The following is a 21642-nucleotide window of genomic DNA, read 5'->3' as shown; positions in this document are numbered from 1 at the left end:
AAAAAAAAAAAGAGTCTGATCCAATATTGACAAGATCAAGAGAAATACTGTTTGTAATGAATCAATTCCACGTTTATTGGTCGTGTACACATATAAGCAGATGTTACAGCAGGTGCAGTGAAATGCTCGCATTTCTTGCTCCTACAATGCAGTAATACAATATCAATACAATACCAATACAATATCAATACAATACCAATACAATATCAATACAATACCAATACAATATCAATACAATACCAATACAATATCAATACAATACCAATACAATATCAATACAATACCAATACAATATCAATACAATACCAATACAATATCAATACAATATCAATACAATACCAATACAATATCAATACAATACCAATACAATATCAATACAATACCAATACAATATCAATACAATACCAATACAATATCAATACAATACCAATACAATATCAATACAATACCAATACAATATCAATACAATACCAATACAATATCAATACAATACCAATACAATATCAATACAATACCAATACAATACCAATACAATATCAATACAATATCAATACAATATCAATACAATACAATACCAATACAATACCAATACAATACCAATACAATACCAATACAATATCAATACAATATCAATACAATATCAATACAATACCAATACAATATCAATATCAATACAATATCAATACAATACCAATACAATATCAATACAATACCAATACAATATCAATACGCAAATCATCCAGAAAATCCAAAACAAGAAAGAAATGCATCCCCAGAATGATGGTCTTTTTGACACTGGCTGACACAGTTCTGTAACACCCCAGTGGGATTCGAACCCACAACTCTGGTGTTGCTCGTGCCATGCTCTTACGAACTAAGCCATGTCCAGGAACACTACAATACATGTACAAAAAAATAATACATTACTGTAAAGTACAATACACGATTACAATACAGGTGGAAGATGTATGATTGCCATCCGCCTAAGTGTACCACCCTCCTTCAGGGCCTCGAGGAGGCATGCAAATAACATCAATCCAGACCAGGCTTCGATTCGCCATACCGAAAGGTTTTTCCCCAGGTGTGTGAATAATAAGGATATTTACTGCGATTTCGATGAGAACCTATGGCAAAATGCTCAAGACAGTCTTCATGCAAACTAGTGCCTGCTAAACACGATCTTTCTGTCGTTTATTTCATTTGTTACATTGTGAAATATGTCTTTAAGGATCACACCTTTGATCACACGTGGGATAGAAATGATGGAAATTTGATGCTCAGTCAATTTGAATCTGCAGTGCAAGTGTATTGCCTAATGTGAAAACAGCGTAATGTACTGTAATTTACAGTACTGTAGGATACTACATTCAAACAGCATTTTCTTCTATTGGATTCACTTGTAGTTAAAATAACTACATTGAGAAGACATCATTATGTTGTGTTTAGGTGATTAAACTAATGTACTCATTATATTTCACAGTAAACTTCTATTTTGGATCAAATGGCTGTGTGGTGAAAGAAGTCTCCAAACAAAATGAACGCACAATGAAAGTTTTTGAATGTAAGGCTGGCTGCGTTACAAGTGTTTACCAGGTTGGGAGTTTTGTGCGAAGAGTTTTAAATTCACCACATACTTGTGAAAATTGTACCAAACTGTATTCTTACAGTAATGAACATTAGTCTAGATGAAAGCTAGAACTACTGACACAACTCCACCCAGTCCTAATGCAGTTTGTCAAAACAAACAAACATAATTGAATGTATGGTGAGGTTCTGTTTGTGTGTTAGAGAGAGAGAGAGAGAGGGAACGCACGTGTCACTGTCTGTGGGTGGTCTGTATGTGTTTGTAGGGTCATGCAATGCTTGCTAGTCATGTATCCTTCTTTGTAGTCATCTCTCCAACAAGACTGAGTTGGTGATAGTCCAATACAGGTCTCAGCTTCATCTGTTTACATTTTAATGAGAGATCTCTGTATCGATTCATCTGCTATTTCTATTTGCTCTGATAGCAGGGGGATTTGCCCATGGATTGAGCTGGGTCATGAGAATTATTACAATGTGGAGGTCAAATGTGCAGCAGGGTGTGTATGTCCTTTTTTGGAGAATGTATGTGTGTGTTTTGAGTGTGTCTGAGAATGTGACAGAGTGTGTGTGTTCTCTGTTGGGTGTGTGTGTGCAGTTAATTTGTGTGTGCACATGTGTGCACAGTATGCTTGGTATGTAGTGTGTTGTGTGTTGTGTTTGTGTGGTGTGTGCGTGCGTGCGTGCTGTTTGCAGGGTCTGTCTCAGTGTGCCTATTTAATATTCTGATTGTCGAGATGGGATCCTGTCTCCTTTTTGCACATTACACATGCAATTATACCTCTGGCCTCCCACTGTGCCAGTGCTCTTATCAGGTAGGAACAGACTCTCTCCTTCACACAGGCAGCAGTGTGTGTTGGTGTGTGTGTGTGTGTTCATACATGTGTCAGACCTGGGTTCAAATACATATTTGAATATTTGTTATTTAAATAATAATTTTCTGTGTATTTGAATATTTTCAAATAATGTGGCCCGAATCAACTACTTCCATTTAAAAGTATTTTCAAATAATGTTCTATAAATAGCCTATTACAAATGCCTGGGTTAAATGCATGGGAGTGTATTTGAGTCAGTGTATTGGAGTAAATACTTTCCACAAGTAAATACTTTCCAAATACTTTCCAAGGGTATTTCCAAATACATTCCAATATTCAACTACTTGTCTTTTCAAATAAAAAATCAAAATATTCACTTCCAAGTGTCTTTGAAAGTAACTGAAATGTCCTAAATAGTATTTGAACCCAGGTCTTGTGTGTGTGTGTGTGTGTGTGTGTGTGTGTGTGTGTGTAAAGATGAAAATGAAATTTTTTGCAGAGGTACTGTATATTTGAGTGTTTTTAAAAGTGCATGTCTTACAGCAATATATGGATAAGTGCTACTGCTAACCTTCCTGTGGTGTTTCTGCTCTCTGTGGGGTCCCTTCCAGAACCAGGCAGAAGCACACTATAAGGGGCATAAACATGCCCGGAAGCTGAAAGCCATGGAGGCCCAGAAGAACCGTCAGCGTCGACTTGGGGAAGCCACGTCCACAGGCAGGGAGAGAGACCGGGAACGAGACCGAGAACGGGACAGGGAGAGGGCTAAGACTGCTGCGACTGTTACACTTCCCACTGAGACCCTCCCCGCACTCATGGACACAGGCCCGATGGAGGCAACGAGTAAGTTAACTGATAGTGAGAGGGAGAAAAGGGAAGAACAGAAACCTACCAATATTCACTCTGTGTAGATGATCTTTCTTTCAATTTTTCTCTCCTTTTTCTGTTGATGTTTTCTGCTTTTCACCTTTGCTCACTTATCTTCCCTCATCCCTCTCTTTCCCCCTTTACTCTTCTCCATCCTACCTCTTATCCATCTACTCTCTTTCCATCACTTTCCACCTCTAATCCCTCTTTCTTCCTTTCATCCGTCTTCTCTCCTCCCATTTCTCTCCGGTCCTCCCATCTTCCTCCTCCTCCATCCCTCTCCCTTCATCTCATCCCTTTCCCTCCATCCTTCTCTCATCTCTTCCGGTACTTTGTCATTATTATTTCTTGATGCTACCCTGTCCCTCCCTCCCTCCCTCCCTCCCTCCCTCCCTCCCTCCCTCCCTCCCTCCCTCCCTCCCTCCCTCCCTCCCTCCCTCCCTCCCTCCCTCCCTCCTTCCCTCCTCTCTACTGTGTTATTTCATGTCTGCTGTTTAAAGTCTAACAACAGGAGGGCCTGTCCCACACATACACTGCGATCAGGAACATGGGTATGAGAGGATAGGACGGCGGTGCCCCCAAACATCCAATCGTAACACCCTGTGGTCTCCAGGCCCCTCCCAGCTGGGCCTTATATCCAATCTGTCCCCCACGGTGGTGGTTGATGGTGGCTCTGAGCCTGGGGGATTGTTTGCTTACCCCCAACGTTCTCAATTTACTCTCCCTGCACCCTCTGTTTGCCCTGCTTGTAGAGAAAGGCCTGGTCCCTGTACAGGAGTTCCTAAAGAGTTCTGTGAAGTCAGGGAATGATCTGACTGCAGCACACTTATATAATCGGTGTCCCAAATGGCACCCTATTCTCTATGTAGTGCACTATTTTTGACTGGTCAAAAGTAGCACACCACATAGGGAATAGGGTGCTATTTGGGACGTAGGCGTACTGTTTGTGACATGAGAGAAATCCCCCACAATAGACCCGACTAGACTATGGATGTATCTCCTGAGTCTGGGACCAATACATGTAAATGTAGCCGTGCTCTTTTGATGAAGTCAGTAGAGAGCATCCATTACCCCATTACATTACATGATTGATCCCATTTCAATTCAGAAGCCCTGTTTATCCATCTGTAGCGATGGGACTCGAGAATCTGTTTGCTAGACTAGTTTCCTCCTCTATCCTGTATATCCCGCCTTCATCCCTCCCTCCCTCCATCTATCCCTTCACCATTCTGGCCTGAAAAATATTACTGTTAAGACCTGCATTTCAAACTAGTTTCTTTCTGATGCTAGAGGGAATATTAGTGAGGAGTGATAGGAAGGTATCAGGGTGAAGTGAGGTGTGGGTTGGGAGAGAGTCTACACTTTACTTTCCCCCAGTGCCCCTCTCTCTCTCTCTCTCTCTCTCTCTCTCTCTCTCTCTCTCTCTCTCTCTCTCTCTCTGAGAAACTGGACAAAGGACTGGGAGCAAGATAACGCTCTCACTCATCAAATCTAATATAAATATTCTGTCGTCGTAGAGAGAGGTCTGAAAGGTGGGTTGCAGCGGCAGGGACGAAAAGAGTAGAAAATGAGAGAAGATGAAATGACTGAAAGGTAGAGAGAGAGATGGGGTAGAGGAGAGGGGGAACAAGAGAGGCGGTGGAAAGAGAAGGTAGATAAGCTGTGCCTGTTTTTTTAATGTTGTCAACCATTTTACAGTTCTGAGGCAATTTTGCAATGAGGTACGCTCTTTAATAAGCCACATTGTGTGATTGGCCCGATGTGAAATTGAAATGCAGCAGAGCGAGCCAGTGGCGGCGAGCGCTACAATGCCAAACTGTAATTGGAGAACACTCAAAATTAACACTGAAATGATCTCTGTCTGTCATCAAACTCAGCATGGCAGGTGCCAATCGAACTAAAATGCCCGTGTTGTCACCCATTGAGAACCAATCAAGGAATCGATTCCATCATATCCACACTAGTCGACTTTACAGACTTTGCCATTGGATGCACTGAGTCGCATAAGTAGAAATCCCATGCAGCTGTGTTACAAGTTAGAACACTGGCATGTGTCATGTAATCTACACCTCGATTAGACTGATATAAAGGATGAATATTATTTTGTTGAATGATTTTCCACTTGAAAAAGAGAGCGAGAGAGAGATCGGCATACTGGTGCCTAGAGACACTGGGCCCGGCATCGTCAATGACAACCATCAATCACCTCCGCGTTTGATTGACTCTTTTGTTGAAGCTGTCTCCAAGGGGAACAAGACTCAGACATCTAATGATGAAATATTGTGAGGATTTCCCTTGAGGAAGTTGTCCATTTTCTTTAAGAGTGTCACGGACTAGTGATTCTAGACAAGCTTTGTGTGTGTGTGTGTGTGTGTGTGTGTGTGTGTGTGTGTGTGTGTGTGTGTGTGTGTGTGTGTGTGTGTGTGTGTGTGTGTGTGTGTGTGTGTGTGTGTGTGTGTGTGTGTGTGTGTGTGTGTGTGTGTGTGTGTGTGAGGTCTCACCACTTCTCCGCTAGTGAGTGAGCTTGTTTTAACAGTCTTCTAATCAGAATATTATTATAGCTACTAGCTCTATGACAACAGTCAGCTCTGTCATGTAGTCAATACCCTCTGACGCTACAGTTTACAGATACAGTATTCAGATACTGCACGGTTTACAGTCTGAGCCCTACACACTGATTTAATTGGACTGTTCTGCCTTTCCATGGTCAAAGAAGCGAGTGACTCGCAACAAGACATCGATCTGAACATCGATTCTTTGCAGGAGAGGGATTTGTAGCCCTCCACTCCTCAGACAGTGTGGGGCTCTTCACTGCCAATACACTGGCCTTAGAGCTGGCAGCCAGCATTGGGGTGACAGTCACTTCAGTCAGTCAGGAATGAGTGAGGAGGACATTGACTGACAAGAGGTTTGTGCTTACCCAAAGATGCATCTGTGTCGTGCTACTCTGCAGCATCACTGCCATGGTTGTTTTTCTTTTTAAGACATTTGAGGTCTAGGAAGTAAGGGTACTATTTGATTTGGAGTTGTTGGACGTTTCAAAGTCAAGCTGTATCATGTTTGACATATATCTGTATAATGTGCACCAATGTGGGAAGAACTTACCAGAAGTTCCTACAGAGTTAGTCCTTATACAGTGCATTTAGAAAGTATTTATAGAGCCCAACAGTAAAACCTAGTGGTCAAACAGGGAAATGGTTCCATTCGTTTTTCCACCATTCATTTTCCCATAGGGAGTTTTAAAAATCATGATAAACACTATTATTGCACACAAAGTGAATCCATGCAACTTATTATGTGACTTGTTAAGCACATTTTTACTCCTGAGCTTATTTAGGCTTGCCATAACAAAGGGATTGAATACCTATTGACTCAAGACATTTTTACTTTTCATTTTTAATGAATTTGTAAACATTTCGCTGAGAAATGAGAAATTCAACTGAGAAATGATGGGGTATTGTGACACAAAATCTAAATGTAATCCATTTTAAATTCAGGCTGTAACACAACAAAATGTGGAAAAGGGTAAGGGGTGTGAATACTTTCTGAGGGCACTGTAAGTGAACAGCGATACGATACCTTAAACATTCCTGCTCAGAATAAAACCCTTCATGAGTTTAAGGCGTCTGGCGTCTGAGGAGGGACTAATTCCCTCTGTCCTCCTCTCTGGGCCTCCTGCTAAATCCATTGATCACTATCCCTCCCCCCAGAGTCTTCTCAGGTGGCCCAATCTTTGTCTTTCACATAAGCCTAGGATCATACCAATCCCCTGCAGGAGGGGGGACCTGAATCTCCCAGGAGCCAGTCTCGCATTACATTACAGAGAGGAAGGATTGTCTAATCTCAGCCTTATAGGGTTCCTTCTCCTCCGGAAGGAGAACGATAAGGAAGAGAGCTTATCTCCATGATGAATTTACTCTGGGACTTGGAAGAGAAAATCAATGTGGCCAATAGGATTGTGAAGGGTGTTTGAGAGGGTGCTTCAGTTCGGCTAGCGCCTATCTGAACTCGGCTAGCCCGAACCAAACGAGTGTGCTCTCATACTCTCTTAAAAATGAGAAATAACGGCAATAGTAATGTTTGTCCATTTTGAGATGCCATAGCCTGTATACATTTCCTCAAAATAGTCCGAATTATTCGAGAAATATGTCATTAATTTAGACATTTTTGCCGAAGAGGTCTTAGTTGCACAATTTTACATCTAACTAAGATGTTTGGTGCAGTATTTTTCAATGGAAAAATTTGCATGAAAACGAGTCATTTCTCTTTGAATGACTACAAAGACTTTATTAAAGAATACCTACTGTTAAACAATCACAGATGAAGGTGTTTAGATTCCAGCTCCGAACTTCGGCTTGCCTCCAGAAAAACTGTTCTGTGCCTGAACTGCCGAAAAACCCCTCACCGGAGTCCAAAACGTCACAAAATGTCGTCATAATATGTGTGTGTGTGTGTGTGTGTGTGTGTGTGTGTGTGTGTGTGTGTGTGTGTGTGTGTGTGTGTGTGTGTGTGTGTGTGCGCAGTCGATGCATTTGTTTATATTGACTGAGCCTTCAGGACCTTCAGTTGATATTTGAAGAGAGAGATAGCGAGAGAGAGACAGAGAGATTGAATCTACCCTGTGTTAGTCTAGTCTGGCCCTCTGGGTTAATAACAAAGGCTGATAGTATAGCTGAAATGCCACAAAGCTAACACATGAAATGCATTGGTAAATGCTCATTCCAATGCACTGCCTTCAAACGCTTCATGGTCATTTGTAGATAAATGACTAAACAGAAAGGAGCAAATACTCCATGTTAGCCTCAAATGAGAACAACCATTATTTGATGTCACTTTTCACTCACAAATGTATTGCTTGCAATGCTACTTTTACAATCTGTTTCCATAATCTATAAACACATTCTGCAATATGAAGCGTTTGAAGTCAGTACATTGGAATGAGCATTTACTTATTCATTTCATGAATTAGCATTTCAGCTATACTATCAACATTTGTTTTTAACCCAAAGGGACAGACTAGATTAACACAAATCTGTCTCTGAACATAATGTTTCCTGTGAGAGAATACAGTGGTATGTTTAAACCTCTCTGGGGTAGGGGGCAGTATTTTGACATCCGGATGAAAAGCGTGCCCAAAGTAAACTGCCTGTAAACTGCTTGTATTCTGAAAAATTAGGGAGTAAGATGGACCCTGGGAAGTGCACCCTGGGAAGTCCCAGAGCTGTTTTCTGCGCGCGACCAAGAGCGGCTGCCTTTCTTGTTTTTCTTTTATATAGACGAAGCTATTGTCCAGTTGAAATATTATTATGACTAAAAACAACCTTAGAATTGATTATAAACATTGCTTGACATGTTTCTACGAACTTTACTGATACTTTTTGGATTTTTCGGCTGCATGTTGTGACTGCCTTTGAGCCAATGGATTACTGAACAAAACATGCCAACAAAACAGAGGTTTTTGGATATGAAGAGGGACTTTATCGAACAAAACATTTATTGTGTAACGGGGAGTCTTGCGAGTGCAACCATATGAAGATCATCAAAGGTAAGTGATTCATTTTATTGCTATTTCTGACTTTTGTCACTCCTCTATTTGGCTGGTAACTGTTTGTAATGTTTTGTGTGCTGGGCGCTGTCCTCAGATAATCGCATGGTATGCTTTTGCCGTAAAGCCTTTTTGAAATCTGACACAACGGTTGGATTAACAAGAAGTTCATCTTTAAGCCGATGTATAACACTTGTATGTTTTATTAATTTTTATTATGAGTATTTCTGTTTTTGAATTTTGCGCTCTGCAATTCCACCAGATGTTGAGGTTTTAAGTGAAGTGAAGTGGCCTATGGGTCACTGAACGTCATACTGCAGTGATCAACTGTAGACCTCGGTGGCTTTGTTCGGGCACTGAGCTCTTCACTCTTCCCTTACCACCCAGCGTAATGTTCAGTGACTGACCACTGCCTCCTCTCCTTCCCCTCTCCAGATCTGCTGCCTGCTGACCTGGAGCGAGTGGTGAATTGTGAGGCTGTGAAGCTGGGCGAGAGCCCTGGCAGCAGCAGCTCTGTGATGCTGACTCCTGTATCTGAGGTGTCCTCCATGGAGCTGGCCACCCTGTCCCCCGGGCACCAGGGAGAGGTGTCCCCCTCCTCCCAGGCCTCAGAGAGCGGAGCCTCAGATACCAGTGGCCCCGAGCAGGGCCCAGAGGCCCCTGGAACAGCCCTGGAGTCAGGCAGCCAGCCAGACACCTCCAGAACAGAGGGGGGTGAGGAGGTCAAGGACCCCAAGAGGATCAAGCCACACCTCCACTGTCCCGTGTGCAAGGTCACTGTCAACTCTACATCCCAGCTGGAGGCACACAACAGTGGTACGAACACTACAGTCTCTGGCGTAGCACACCCTGCAGCCCCTTCGGATAGCATAGGAACACGTCATATGCCATGATTTATTTATTTTTATTACAGGCTATTAGCTTTAAAACTGAGAAGAAGAAAAAATCTACAAAAAATGTGTAGAATAGCAGGAAATTAGCTATACATTTTTCTCTCCCTGCCCCAATGGCAAATATATACAGTGGGGAGAACAAGTATTTGATACACTGCCGATTTTGCAGGTTTTCCTACTTACAAAGCATGTAAAGGTCTGTAATTTTTTATCATAGGTACACTTCAACTGTGAGAGACTAAAACAAAAATCCAGAAAATCACATTATATGATTTTAAGTAATTAATTTGCATTTTATTGCATGACATAAGTATTTGATCACCTACCAACCAGTAAGAATTCCGGCTCTCACAGACCTGTTTAAGAATCCCTCCTGTTCTCCACTCATTACCTGTATTAACTGCAGCTGTTTGAATTCGTTACCTGTATAAAAGACACCTGTCCACACACTCAATCAAACAGACTCCAACCTCTCCACAATGGCCAAGACCAGAGGGCTGTGTAAGGACATCAGGGATAAAATTGTAGACCTGCACAAGGCTGGGATGGGCTACAGGACAATAGGCAAGCAGCTTGGTGAGAAGGCAACAACTGTTGGCGCAATTACAAGAAAATGGAAGAATTTCAAGATGACGATCAATCACCCTCGGTCTGGGGCTCAATGCAAGATCTCACCTCTTGGGGCATCAATGATCATGGGGAAGGTGAGGGATCAACCCAGAACTACACGGCAGGACCTGGTCAATGACCTGAAGAGAGCTGGGACCACAGTCTCAAAGAAAACCATTAGTAACACACTACGCCGTCATGGATTAAAAGGACACGCAAGGTCCCCCTGCTCAAGCCAGCGCATGTCCAGGCCAGTCTGAAGTTTGCCAATGACCATCTGGATGATCCAGAAGAGGAATGGGAGAAGGTCATGTGGTCTGATGAGACAAAAATAGAGCTTTTTGGTCTAAACTCCACTCGCCGTGTTTGGAGGAAGAAGAAGGATGAGTACAACCCCAAGAACACCATCCCAACCGTGAAGTATGGAGGTGGAAACATCATTCTTTGGGGATGCTTTTCTGCAAAGGGGAAAGGACGACTGCACCGTATTGAGGGAAGGATGGATGGGGCCTTATATCGCAAGATCTTGGCCAACAACCTCCTTCTCTCAGTAAGAGCATTGAAGATGGGTCGTGGCTGGGTCTTCCGGCATGACAACGACCCGAAACACACAGCCAGGGCAACTAAGGAGTGGCTCCGTAAGAAGCATCTCAAGGTCCTGGAGTGGCCTAGCCAGTCTCCAGACCTGAATCCAATAGAAAATCTTTGGAGGGAGCTGAAAGTCCGTATTGCCCAGCGACAGCCCCGAAACCTGAAGGTTCTGGAGAAGGTCTGTATGGAGGAGTGGGCCAAAATCCCTGCTGCAGTGTGTGGAAACCTGGTCAAGAACTACAGGAAACGTATGATCTCTGTAATTGCAAACAAAAGTTTATGTACCAAATATTAAGTTCTGCTTTTCTGATGTATCAAATACTTATGTCATGCAATAAAATGCAAAATAATTACTTAAATCACATTGTATGATTTTTTCTGGATTTTTGTTTTAGATTCCGTCTCTCACAGTTGAAGTGTACCTATGATAAAAATGACAGACCTCTACATGCTTTGTAAGTAGGAACACCTGCAAAATCGGCAGTGTATCAAATACTTGTTCTCCCCACTGTATATGCTGTACCTGCTCCAGAGTGTGTGTGACATTCTCTTCCTCCCAATCCACTCCTCCAGGTACGAAGCACAAGCAGATGCTGGAGGGCCAGAGCGTCCAGCCGCGGCGCCGGGGGAAGGTGGCGGGGGCTGGGGGGCGCTCGGCCTGCAAGAGCAAGCGCCTGGGCACCAAGGGGAGCGTGGGGGTGCCCAGCAAGAACTTCCACTGCGAGGTGTGTGAGATCTATGTCAACTCGGAGACCCAGCTCAGCCAGGTGAGGAGGCTAGGGGTCGAGGGGATGGTAACAGGGGAGGGCTGGGGGTTGCACAGGGTGTGGAGGGTTCAGCAATGGGGAGAGAAGTGAAACAGCTGGGGTATAATTTTGTATGTTGACTTCCTGAGTGGATCTGAGGTGATTGGACTGGACAAGATCTGGTTTCATGTTCTCTCACAGTGAGGCCATTGAGCCACTAGTCTATGTGGAGATCTGACACACTGGGTCTCTTTCCACCTCCACTAAATGTGTCCTGACAGTGTTCTGAATTGATGGAGCTCAAAATGACCCGAAATAAGCTAGAAAGAGTAGAAGATATTGTGGATTTAGCCATGGGGTATGGGAGATAGACAGGGATGACCCTCTGGGCTACTCAGGACTCCTGGCGCTGTTTGCGTGACATGAAAGGTGAGAAGAGGAAAGAGAGGGGGGTTGTGGGTAATATTGCACACCCTGAGAGGTGCTTGATAGAGAGTGCTAACCGAATAAGACTCTCATTCAAATGTCTCTGGTCCTGCAGTGTTTTTGGCTCTGTGTGGAGTTATTAGTTCTATTCATGTATCCTTTATTTAACCAGAGAAGGTCACATTGAGATTTAAATCTGTTTTTCAGTGTATCCTGTCACATGATGAATACGTTTTTATTTGACTTGAGCAGACAGATGAGGTCACTCTACAATAGACTTTGAAGGGACAGACTATAGAACTACCTCTTCAAACAAACTTAACACTTGATTTCTTGGTTGATTTCTTGGTTGGACTAATTATTTTCAGGGTCTTTTTCCACATTTTGTTACATTACAGCCTTATTTTAAAATGTATTAAATAGTTTTTTAGCAAATGTATAAAAATAAAAAAAACTCAAATATTAAATTTACGTAAGTATTCAGACCTTTTACTCAGTACTTTGTTGAAGCACCTTTAGCAGTGATTACAGCCTCGAGTCTTCTTGGGTATGACGCTACAAGCTTGGAACATATATATTTGGGGAGTCTCTCCCATTTTTCTCTGAAGATCCTCTCAAGCTCTGTCAGGTTGGATGGGGAGCATCATATTTTCAGGTCTCTCCAGAGATGTTCGATCGGGATCAAGTCCGGGCTCTGGCTGGGCCCCTCAAGGACATTCAGAGACTTGTTCCAAAGCCATTCCTGCGTTTTAGACTAGAGGATCTTGTTTCTCATGGTCTGAGAGTCCTTTAGGTGCCTTTTGGCAAACTCCAAGCGGGCTGTCATGTGCATTTTACTGAGGAGTGGCCACTCTACCATCAAGGCCTGATTGGTGGAGTGCTGCAGAGATGGTTATCCTTCTAGAAGGTTCTTCCATCTACACAGAGGAACTCTGGAGCTCTGCCATTGAGTTCTTGGTCACCTCCCTTACCAAGGCCCTTCTCCTCCGATTTTTAATAAATTAGCAAACATTTCTAAAAACCTGTTTTTGCTTTGTCATTATGGGGTGTTGTGTGTAGATTGACCAGGGGAAAAAATATTTGATCCATTTTAGAATAAGGTAACAAAATGTGGAAAAAGGGAAGGGGTCTGAATACTTTCCGACTGGACTGTACCCATGACATCACTACCTCAGCCCTCCCATTTTTAAAGGTAGCACAGGGCTCATGATGTAATAACAAACGTATTAAATGCTCTTTGCACATGTTACAGTAGAAGGTTTACAACTCCTGAGGTGATGCTAGCAGTGGAAATGTGCGTTTGAATTCACCTGGCGCAGCGACTGCATTTTTATTACAATAAAGCCATTCTGGAAAAAGCATCGTATGAGCATTTTACATTTTTATGCTGTGATTGTTTTCCCACACTAAGCAGATGTATATCAGATGGTATGGTGATTCACTCAGAACGGTCTATTTGAGCCTGTAAGAGCTGTTTGCAGTATGTTATTGCAGGATATTGACGTGTTTATGGTGTGGTAATCTCGGCACATGGTATGATTGAACCTCTTTTCGAGGCTGTTTCGGGTAATTGTTTCCCTGGTGATGTTTATTAAGTCGTACATGTAATCGTATGATGGGATGGTTCTGGAAGGTTTTGCAGCTCTCTCAGACCAACTGGTCATGGAAAATATACAGTATATATGTGAGCATGTGTAGCAACCTTGCCTACAACAAGCCTTAGTAGTGTATTCCAATGGCACTGTTAAAACCTCCTCTGATGAACTAGGATTAGCCAGTTGATAGTGGAACAGCGGAGAGAGAAATAGACCTGCGTACTGTAGATAGAGGGAAGTAGTGGTTCTCTTTGTGGTTTTTGTGTCCTCTAAATATTGTACACTGAGTGTACAAAACCTTAAGACTGCCTGCTCTTTCCATGACAGACTGACCAGGTGAAAGCTATGATCCCTTATTGATGTCACTTGTTAAATCCACATCCAATCAGTGTAGATGAAGGGGAGGAGACATGTTAAAAATAAAATATTTTTAAGCCTTGACACAATTGAGTATAGACTGTGTGTGTGTCATTCAGAGGGCGAATGGGCAAGACAAAAGATTGAAGTGCTTTTGAACAGGGTATGGTAGGAGGTGCCAGGCGCACCGGTTTGAGTGTGTCAAGAACTTCAATGTTGCTGGGTTTTTCACGCTCAACAATTTCCTGTGTGTAACAAGAATGGTCCACCACCCAAAGGACATCCAGCCAACTTGACATAACTGTGGGAAGCATTGGCGTCAAAATGGGCCAGCATCACTGTGGAACGCTTTATACGCATTCTAAAGTCCATGCCCTGACAAATTGAGTCTGTTCCTAGGGCAAGGGGGGGGGGGGGCAGCTTAATATTAGGATGGTGTTCCTAATGTTTTGTTCACTCGGTGTAGATCAGGCATGGTCTATTAGATAAATCCAACCATATAAACTAGATTAGCAGACTAATGTTTCTCCTCTGATCTCCTCAGCACATGAACAGCAGGAGACACAAGGACCGTCTGGCAGGAAAGCCCCCCAAACCCAAGTTCAGCCCCCACAACAAGAGCCAGCCCACCTCCAGCTTATCGGTGAGACACGGGACACACACAGATGCACACACACACACACACGCTCCATTGCATGGGGTTGGAGGTTAATTAAAGTTTGAGACCCATAAATTTGGAAAATCGTCTTAGAAAATAATGGCCAATATTGTTCAATCTCTGAATAAAATTTATATTTATCTCCTGAATTGACTGAACTTTAATGAAATTGTCCCCAACCCTGACACACACACACGCACCTCATTGCTCCTTCCTATGTGGTTGTCTCTCCAGTGAAGCAGCATGCCTGCCTGTGTGCCCATGCTGTCAGAGAGGTTAAGGACATTGCTTTGTGGTAGTGAATGGGTCCCATGTTCCTGAGACATCCAAGGCTGAAATACCCCCAGCACTACCCCCAACACTACCCCCAGCACCCCTACTGACAAAGCCTGCAGCCTGAATCAGCACTCTGTATTAATCACTTTTGTACTCCTGTTATGTGCGAACCTCCCCTCGAACCTCTCCTTCTCCCCATCTCCTCCACTCCACTCCACCCCACCTCCACATCGCTATTTCTCCCTCCTCTGCATCTCCTCCACCGCCCCCTCTTCCCATCCTCCCCCGCCCCCCTGCAGAATGTGAGATGGGCTGGGTATGCAGGCGGGGCCGTGTCTGCCATGAAGAAAATGTTCAGCCAGTACAACCTCACCTCTCTCTCTACTCAGGTGAGTGGCAGGGCCCAGGGCAGGCAGGGACAGGGGAGAAGTGGGTTGTCAGGGCTACAGCTGGCTTAACCACTGGAACAGGCTAGGTGCGGGGGATTGAACAGCACCAGAAACTAATGCTCTAATGTAAACTTTGTAAAGGGTTTGGAGTTTAAGCATGTCTGTGTGTCTGTAGTTCTGTCTTTTGTCTTGACCGTGTGAGTGTTCATAAGGCAAGTCCCCAAGAGGGTAGTTGTGGTGAGGGAAAGGATATTAGTATGGAGAAATGTACGAGCATGTTAATCCAAGGTAACGATGTGTGCTAAAAGAGCAATGTTCCCTGTTTGCTGAGCAAATGTGTGCTCTACTTTGAGTAAATATGTGCGCTTCAAGAAATGACATGCGCTCTCCGTCTCTGCTCCCCTCTCTACTTTCCTTCCCTCCTTCGCTCTCTCCTCCTCTCCTTCAGACCAAACTGGCCTTCCAGAAGCAGCTGACCAAGAGCCTGACCACTGGCTTCCTGCCTAGCCCCCTCACCCAGCCCACCTTGTGCACCATGGCAACCAATCCTCTGGCTCTGCGCCACCCGGCGGGCACCACCTTCTTTCAGACGCCCTTCCTGAGCCCCACCTTGTTCCGGCCCGCCCCGGGGCCCCTGAGGGCCACGCACCCCTCCATCATCTTCTCCCCTTATTAATGACACAGTACAGCCCCCCGTCCCTCTGTCCCCCTCTACCAACCCTCTTGCCCCGCCTCCATTACTGTGACTCACATGACGAGGGCCACGCCACGCACAAACTATGCAGACCACAGGAGCCAGGATGGAGAGAACAGAGAGAACGAGGCTAACAACTGCTCCTGTCAGGGAGGCCATCCCCCCAAGACCCCGCCTCCTCTCCACCACGCCCCATCTGTCTGCTCCTTCTCCTGTGGTTGGTGGCCTGAGGAACAGGACACATCTCCAGGGACATACTGGTGCAGTCAGGAGGCCTCTCTCTTACACAGCCATTTCATGGGTCGATTTGGTTTGGATTCTTAATATTATTGTGTAATTTATTAGAGAACAAAAATAGATGTATCTGTTTAGTGTGGTTGCCACAAATAAGGTCCCTTTACGTCATGCTACTCCTCAGAACATTGTTTCTATAATTGGTTGGCTTGCTTTTTGTGGTTGTGGGTCGATATTGGGGATGCTAGCAGGTGAGCCCAATGCTCTCTGAGCTTGTGACTGTCTTCAGCCATATGTGGACCTGCAGCTCTGCAGACTTACGGACCCAAGTCTATGAGTGGGATCTGTCAGAACTATATGAACTCATATTTTTCCAGCAACACCCTTCCACCAAGCCCCTATCTCCCAAACCCTGTTACTGGGCTCTTGTCATTGGAACCCAGAGCTCTAAATTGATGTGCAGAATAAATGCTGAAGCCCTTTCTCTCTCTCTCTCTCTCTTTTTCTCTTTTTATTTCTCTTTCTCTTTCTCTCACTCTCTTTGCGTCACAGCCCAACATGGCCTTTCATAATTCATTTTTTACCCTGCATTCTCAGAATTAAGCACTCATTAAGGTCCTGAAAAGGTCAGCTTGTCAACTTGATTTTGTCTCAAGTTGCAGATCTGCCTCATTAAAGATCTTTGCTCCGTAGCAGCGCTGGTGCATTGGTTCTGACTGTCTCTATTTCTCCTGTTGCGGAACGGGAGGCACAAAATAATTTTTAAAAGCCTGGCTGTCTTATATTGTAATCTGCCATGGTTCCCTGTATCCCAGTGATTTTATAGTGCTTGATCCCCCAATTGTACTCCCTGAGCCATAGTCCTTAATTTTCTCTTGAGCTATCTCAGCAGGAGCTGATGGGTAGCAGTGAATGACAATTTCCCCTTGCTCAAAAAAAAAACACTAAGGGGTGGAAATTACTTGATGGGTTTACAATCCTCAATTAAAGGTTTCCACTGCGCAGAGAGATGTGTGGATGATGGGGGTGTGAGAACACATTTCCCAGATCACTGATTGGATCATCGGGAATGGAGGGAAAGAAACAAAGCACAGTGCCATGGCAACCACATTAAAAGCACCTTAAACAGATTTACTTATGAAAGCAATGAAAATATGTTCTAGTTTTTTTTTTTGTTATTCCTGGTGTGATTTTTCATAAACTCATGCCAGTTTGATTGAGCATTTTTCAATCACACAAACAATCAACTTGTGAAGATTCAATTGTATCGTTGTCATTATCCATGAGACAGGTCTGAATCTAAATCTCAGATCTAGTTACATTTTTAAAGCAATATGTTCAATCAATGTGTCTATGTTTCGAACGGTTATACAGTAGGAGAATATAGGATGTGGGGAGGTGGCTTTATCTGATTCTGAACAATGTATCTGTACCTCTACAGAGATGCTCTACAGCGTACCGTACTGTATTTGAAAGGCAAATTCCAAGTGGCCAGTGCTAAGAGTCATTTGAACTGATGGGTTGTTGTGATGCGATTTCCCTTGATGGTCAATCTCATGCTCATGTTGTGACTGTGGGTTGAGCTAAGCTATAAATAGCAGCTCTCATACTGTGGGATGGATGTTTCAGCCCTCTCTCTGTGTTGACATTGCTGGGCTTTCACCTTACAAGAGGAGCAGGACACAGCTATTATATGGATTACACAGAACAGCCAGTGTTATTGATGTCTCAAGCGCAGTAGAACACATAATCACATTCCCATGCCCCTCTCTCCTAAACAAGTAGACCCACCTTGAAACGAACACTCAATAGCTCCCACCAGACCAGACCCAATACTTGGGGCTCCTGATTTATCCCAACACCAACTCTCTTTGCTGGTTTATTACCAAACCCAACACTTACACCCAACCAGTCTACTTTAGCAACAGCAAAATGGGGGAAATCCTATGCAGTTGTTGTTCCCTTCAGTTCAGTCAGTGAAATAGTATTTCCATGTGTGTGACGCAGCAGCGCCACCTGCAGTGAAGACCATGTTATTGCTCTTCTAGATCAAACCCAGCACTGTCTCTCCTCCATCTTTTCGAATCTCTTTGATTCTGTACATGTTTCTGAGGCCTTTGTCTTTGGGAATATGAAACCAAGCCGTCAGGTCTCTTTGCCATACCAATGTGATTCTCTCCAGTCACAGTAAGTTACTCAGTGAACCAGCCAGCCTATTGATCTCCAGTGTTCGTTCTGTCTGTCTATCTGTCTATCTGTCTGTCTGTCTGTCTGTCTGTCTGTCTGTCTGTCTGTCTGTCTGTCTGTCTGTCTGTCTGTCTGTCTGTCTGTCTGTCTGTCTGTCTGTCTGTCTGTCTGTCTGTCTGTCTTTACATGGGAACTCTTTGGTATTCAGACATTTAAGGACATTTTTAATAAATAAATGCATATAGAGAAGGCAAATTATCTATGTAGAAAATATAGAGTAAATATAGACATTTTATCAGAGTTGCTATTGTTATCTTTATCTTGATGAAACACTATCTTAGCTGAGGGTAGACTGTTGATGTAGGCTACAGCAGACACACGCTGTACATGGAAAGGAGAAATACTTTGCTTGTTTTTTCTGTTTGTTTTATTTACATGGTTTTACTGTGCTTGTTTTTTAACCTACAAAAGAGACAAATGTTGAATCAAAAGTTGGTTGAGTGATTTTTCTTTTTCTTGTTCAAATTTGAACTGAATTACGGAATTGAATTATTGACGTCACACAATAGATGTGGAACAAAAAATGCCTTTCAGATGTAATTATCCAGTATATCCCAAGAGTGTCAACCGCTGGTCAGTTTCTGGCTTTCTCAGGGCTTACAGTTTCAGCTACATTAATACCATACAATCATCCACACAATCAGAGCCTCTCAAACGTCATCGCCGTAGAGACGGGTCATACACTGTACTTGTGGATGACGTGAAACAATAGCCATACAGAACAGGATTGAAGAAGTTTTGATGTAAGATGTCCACACACGGAATATGACGGTCATGTAGAAGGACATTGTGATGTGTCCTTGTCTCTCTTTTTCACTCATCCGTCCTTGTGCACAGCCAAGGGAACCATGGATAGACCAGCCCAGATACAGAGCTCAGCCCTGGGTATAATAAGGAATCTGACACCATGGATAAAACAAAGCACTAGGATCACATTCTCTTCAATTGCAGTGTGGTGAAATGTCAATTATCTATCAGTCTACCAGTGACCTATTTCTTTCAGTAAAAGAACATATGCTGTATGTAATGACAGGCTATGAAACTGCAAGGCAGCCATGTTGACTGAGGCTACTGCCGGTGAGGTGGGAGGAGCTGGCGTTTCTCAAAACTGAGTTTCCTTGGTATAGGATCTGCATATCACTGATGTCAAAGCACAGCTTTCATTTCCCCCTATTTTAGAAATTACTTTTCACAGCAGGCATTCAACGCTGCAAAGATAATTGCATGAAGGTGAATGGAGAAAGGTGTCTGCCCCCATCCGAGTCCTGCCTCATTAGCTCTGTTTATACCTGGTTCCAACCTGCTGCCTTTGTCCTGATCTTGTTCACATTCTGATTGTGCCCACATTTTTAGACCAGTGTAGACAATTAAAAGACGCATTGTGATCCGATCTTATAAGTGTAAACAGACAAGATCAGGACGAAGGTTGCATGTTAACAGCAGGTATAAACAGGGCTATTGACAGAGAAAGGAGTGACATGCTGAGGATCAACAGTCTGAATGATATTCTGGATTATCTGCACAGTATTCACACCCAGATGGTTTCAGTGGGCAGGACATCATAACATCATACTCTGGAGCGGCTCGAGATAATGGAGAGAGATTAGGTTCTGAACAATATCATGGAACGGTACTGGATTCTGGACCACCACCACAGCTCAGCTCAGCTCTGTTCTTCACAGCTTTTCTCTGTCCTTCGTGTACAGAGCGGTTCCTGTGTCATGTGCTCTTGTTGTCTGAACAGAAGCCAGAGTCAGTCTCTTGCCATAATGACGCCAATCATCAAAGCCGCGTCTGTCAGGAGACTCTTCTGGACTGTAATGAACTGTAACAAGCATACCATAATGATGTGAATTTTGTTCAATCAGCTATTCATTTGTTAGCTTCCCACCCATGTCCTTGTTAATTGGAAGTGGAGCCCGTTCTCATAATGTAGTTGGACAGCATTGTTGTTCTCACTACCAGTATAGGTCCTTATGCCAGCTCTCCCCGTGTGGAAACGTTAGGTAAGCAGAAACACACCTCTCCCATTGCCAAAACCAGGGAAGTTCAAGTCAAGTGATCACATCCATGTCTGAAGCCAGTCTCAGGATGACAGAAGAAACATGGAACCTTGCAAGACCTCTCCACAAACCCTTACATATCCACAACACGGATATATTCATCTCTACCTGAATGCTGTGAAGTGACACCCGTTTATTTTGCTGTGGCGGTCAGTCTGTCAGTCCCTGGTTCCTCCCTCTCTGTATCAACCCTACAAGGACACGGAGTCAGTTCAGTGTGTACGTCAAGTTGTACAGTGCATATCAATACCTGTGACTGCTTGGCTGCGGTTAGACAGGCAGCCCAATTCTGATATTCTTTTTCACGAATTGGTCTTTTGACCAATCAGATCAGCTCTGAAAAAGATCTGATGTAAAAAGATCTGATTGAAGAACTGAATTGGCCTGCCTGTGTAAATGCAGCCCTTGTGTTCCATTTAAAGCCTATGGTACATTACAAAACATGTACTACAATGTAGAAGATATTCTATGAGAGGACATGACCAGTATTTATTGTAGCACCTTTGTCACTGTGTTCACAGTACATTTGATTACAATGATCTTCATGATGTACAATAGGAATTGTAAGGTGGAATAGAGAGTAAGATCATTTGACACGCTATTGAGTCTTTGCTTTAAATGTTTGTTTTTTTTCCGTCTGTATAGATAATGCCAGGTTGGATATGAATGACAGAGAAATAAATGGGGGAGAGAGAAATAGACAGAGGGAGAAGTTGGATAGTGAAATAAATCGATTAGATCTTTCACTTCCTCAGCCTCACTTTGTATTTTATTGACCTTTAAGTGTCCGGCGATTGACTGGAACCAGACGACTTGTCAACATGTCCCGCTTTCTAATGTCAAAGGTGTTAGATCCTCTCCACACACACGCACACGCACACACACACGCACACGCACACACACACACATACACACACACACACACACACGCACACACACACACACACACACACATACACACACACACACACACACACACACACACACACACACACATACACACACATACACACACACACACACACACACACATACACACACATACACACACACATA

General features: G+C 43.5%; 1 protein-coding gene across 4 annotated transcripts in view; it reads left to right on the top strand.

The window, feature by feature from the left end:
* The window catches only part of LOC110485161 (zinc finger protein 385C), a 215966-nt gene extending 194630 nt beyond the window's left edge, over positions 1–21336 (top strand). For all 4 annotated transcript variants that reach the window (XM_036940959.1, XM_036940957.1, XM_036940958.1 and 1 more), the window contains 6 exons: positions 3008–3239; positions 9244–9624; positions 11475–11668; positions 14570–14668; positions 15259–15348; positions 15797–21336. In XM_036940959.1, the coding sequence (XP_036796854.1) occupies positions 3008–3239; positions 9244–9624; positions 11475–11668; positions 14570–14668; positions 15259–15348; positions 15797–16024 (1224 nt within the window). In that variant the 3' untranslated portion in view covers positions 16025–21336. The remainder of the gene's footprint in view (positions 1–3007; positions 3240–9243; positions 9625–11474; positions 11669–14569; positions 14669–15258; positions 15349–15796) is intronic.
* The last annotated feature ends 306 nt before the right edge of the window (positions 21337–21642 follow it).

The sequence above is a fragment of the Oncorhynchus mykiss genome, chromosome 13 (assembly GCF_013265735.2).
Source record: "Oncorhynchus mykiss isolate Arlee chromosome 13, USDA_OmykA_1.1, whole genome shotgun sequence".
Classification (NCBI taxonomy): Eukaryota; Metazoa; Chordata; class Actinopteri; order Salmoniformes; family Salmonidae; genus Oncorhynchus; species Oncorhynchus mykiss.
Note: the sequence above shows the minus strand (reverse complement) of the source record. Positions and strands in the feature narration are given on the sequence as shown.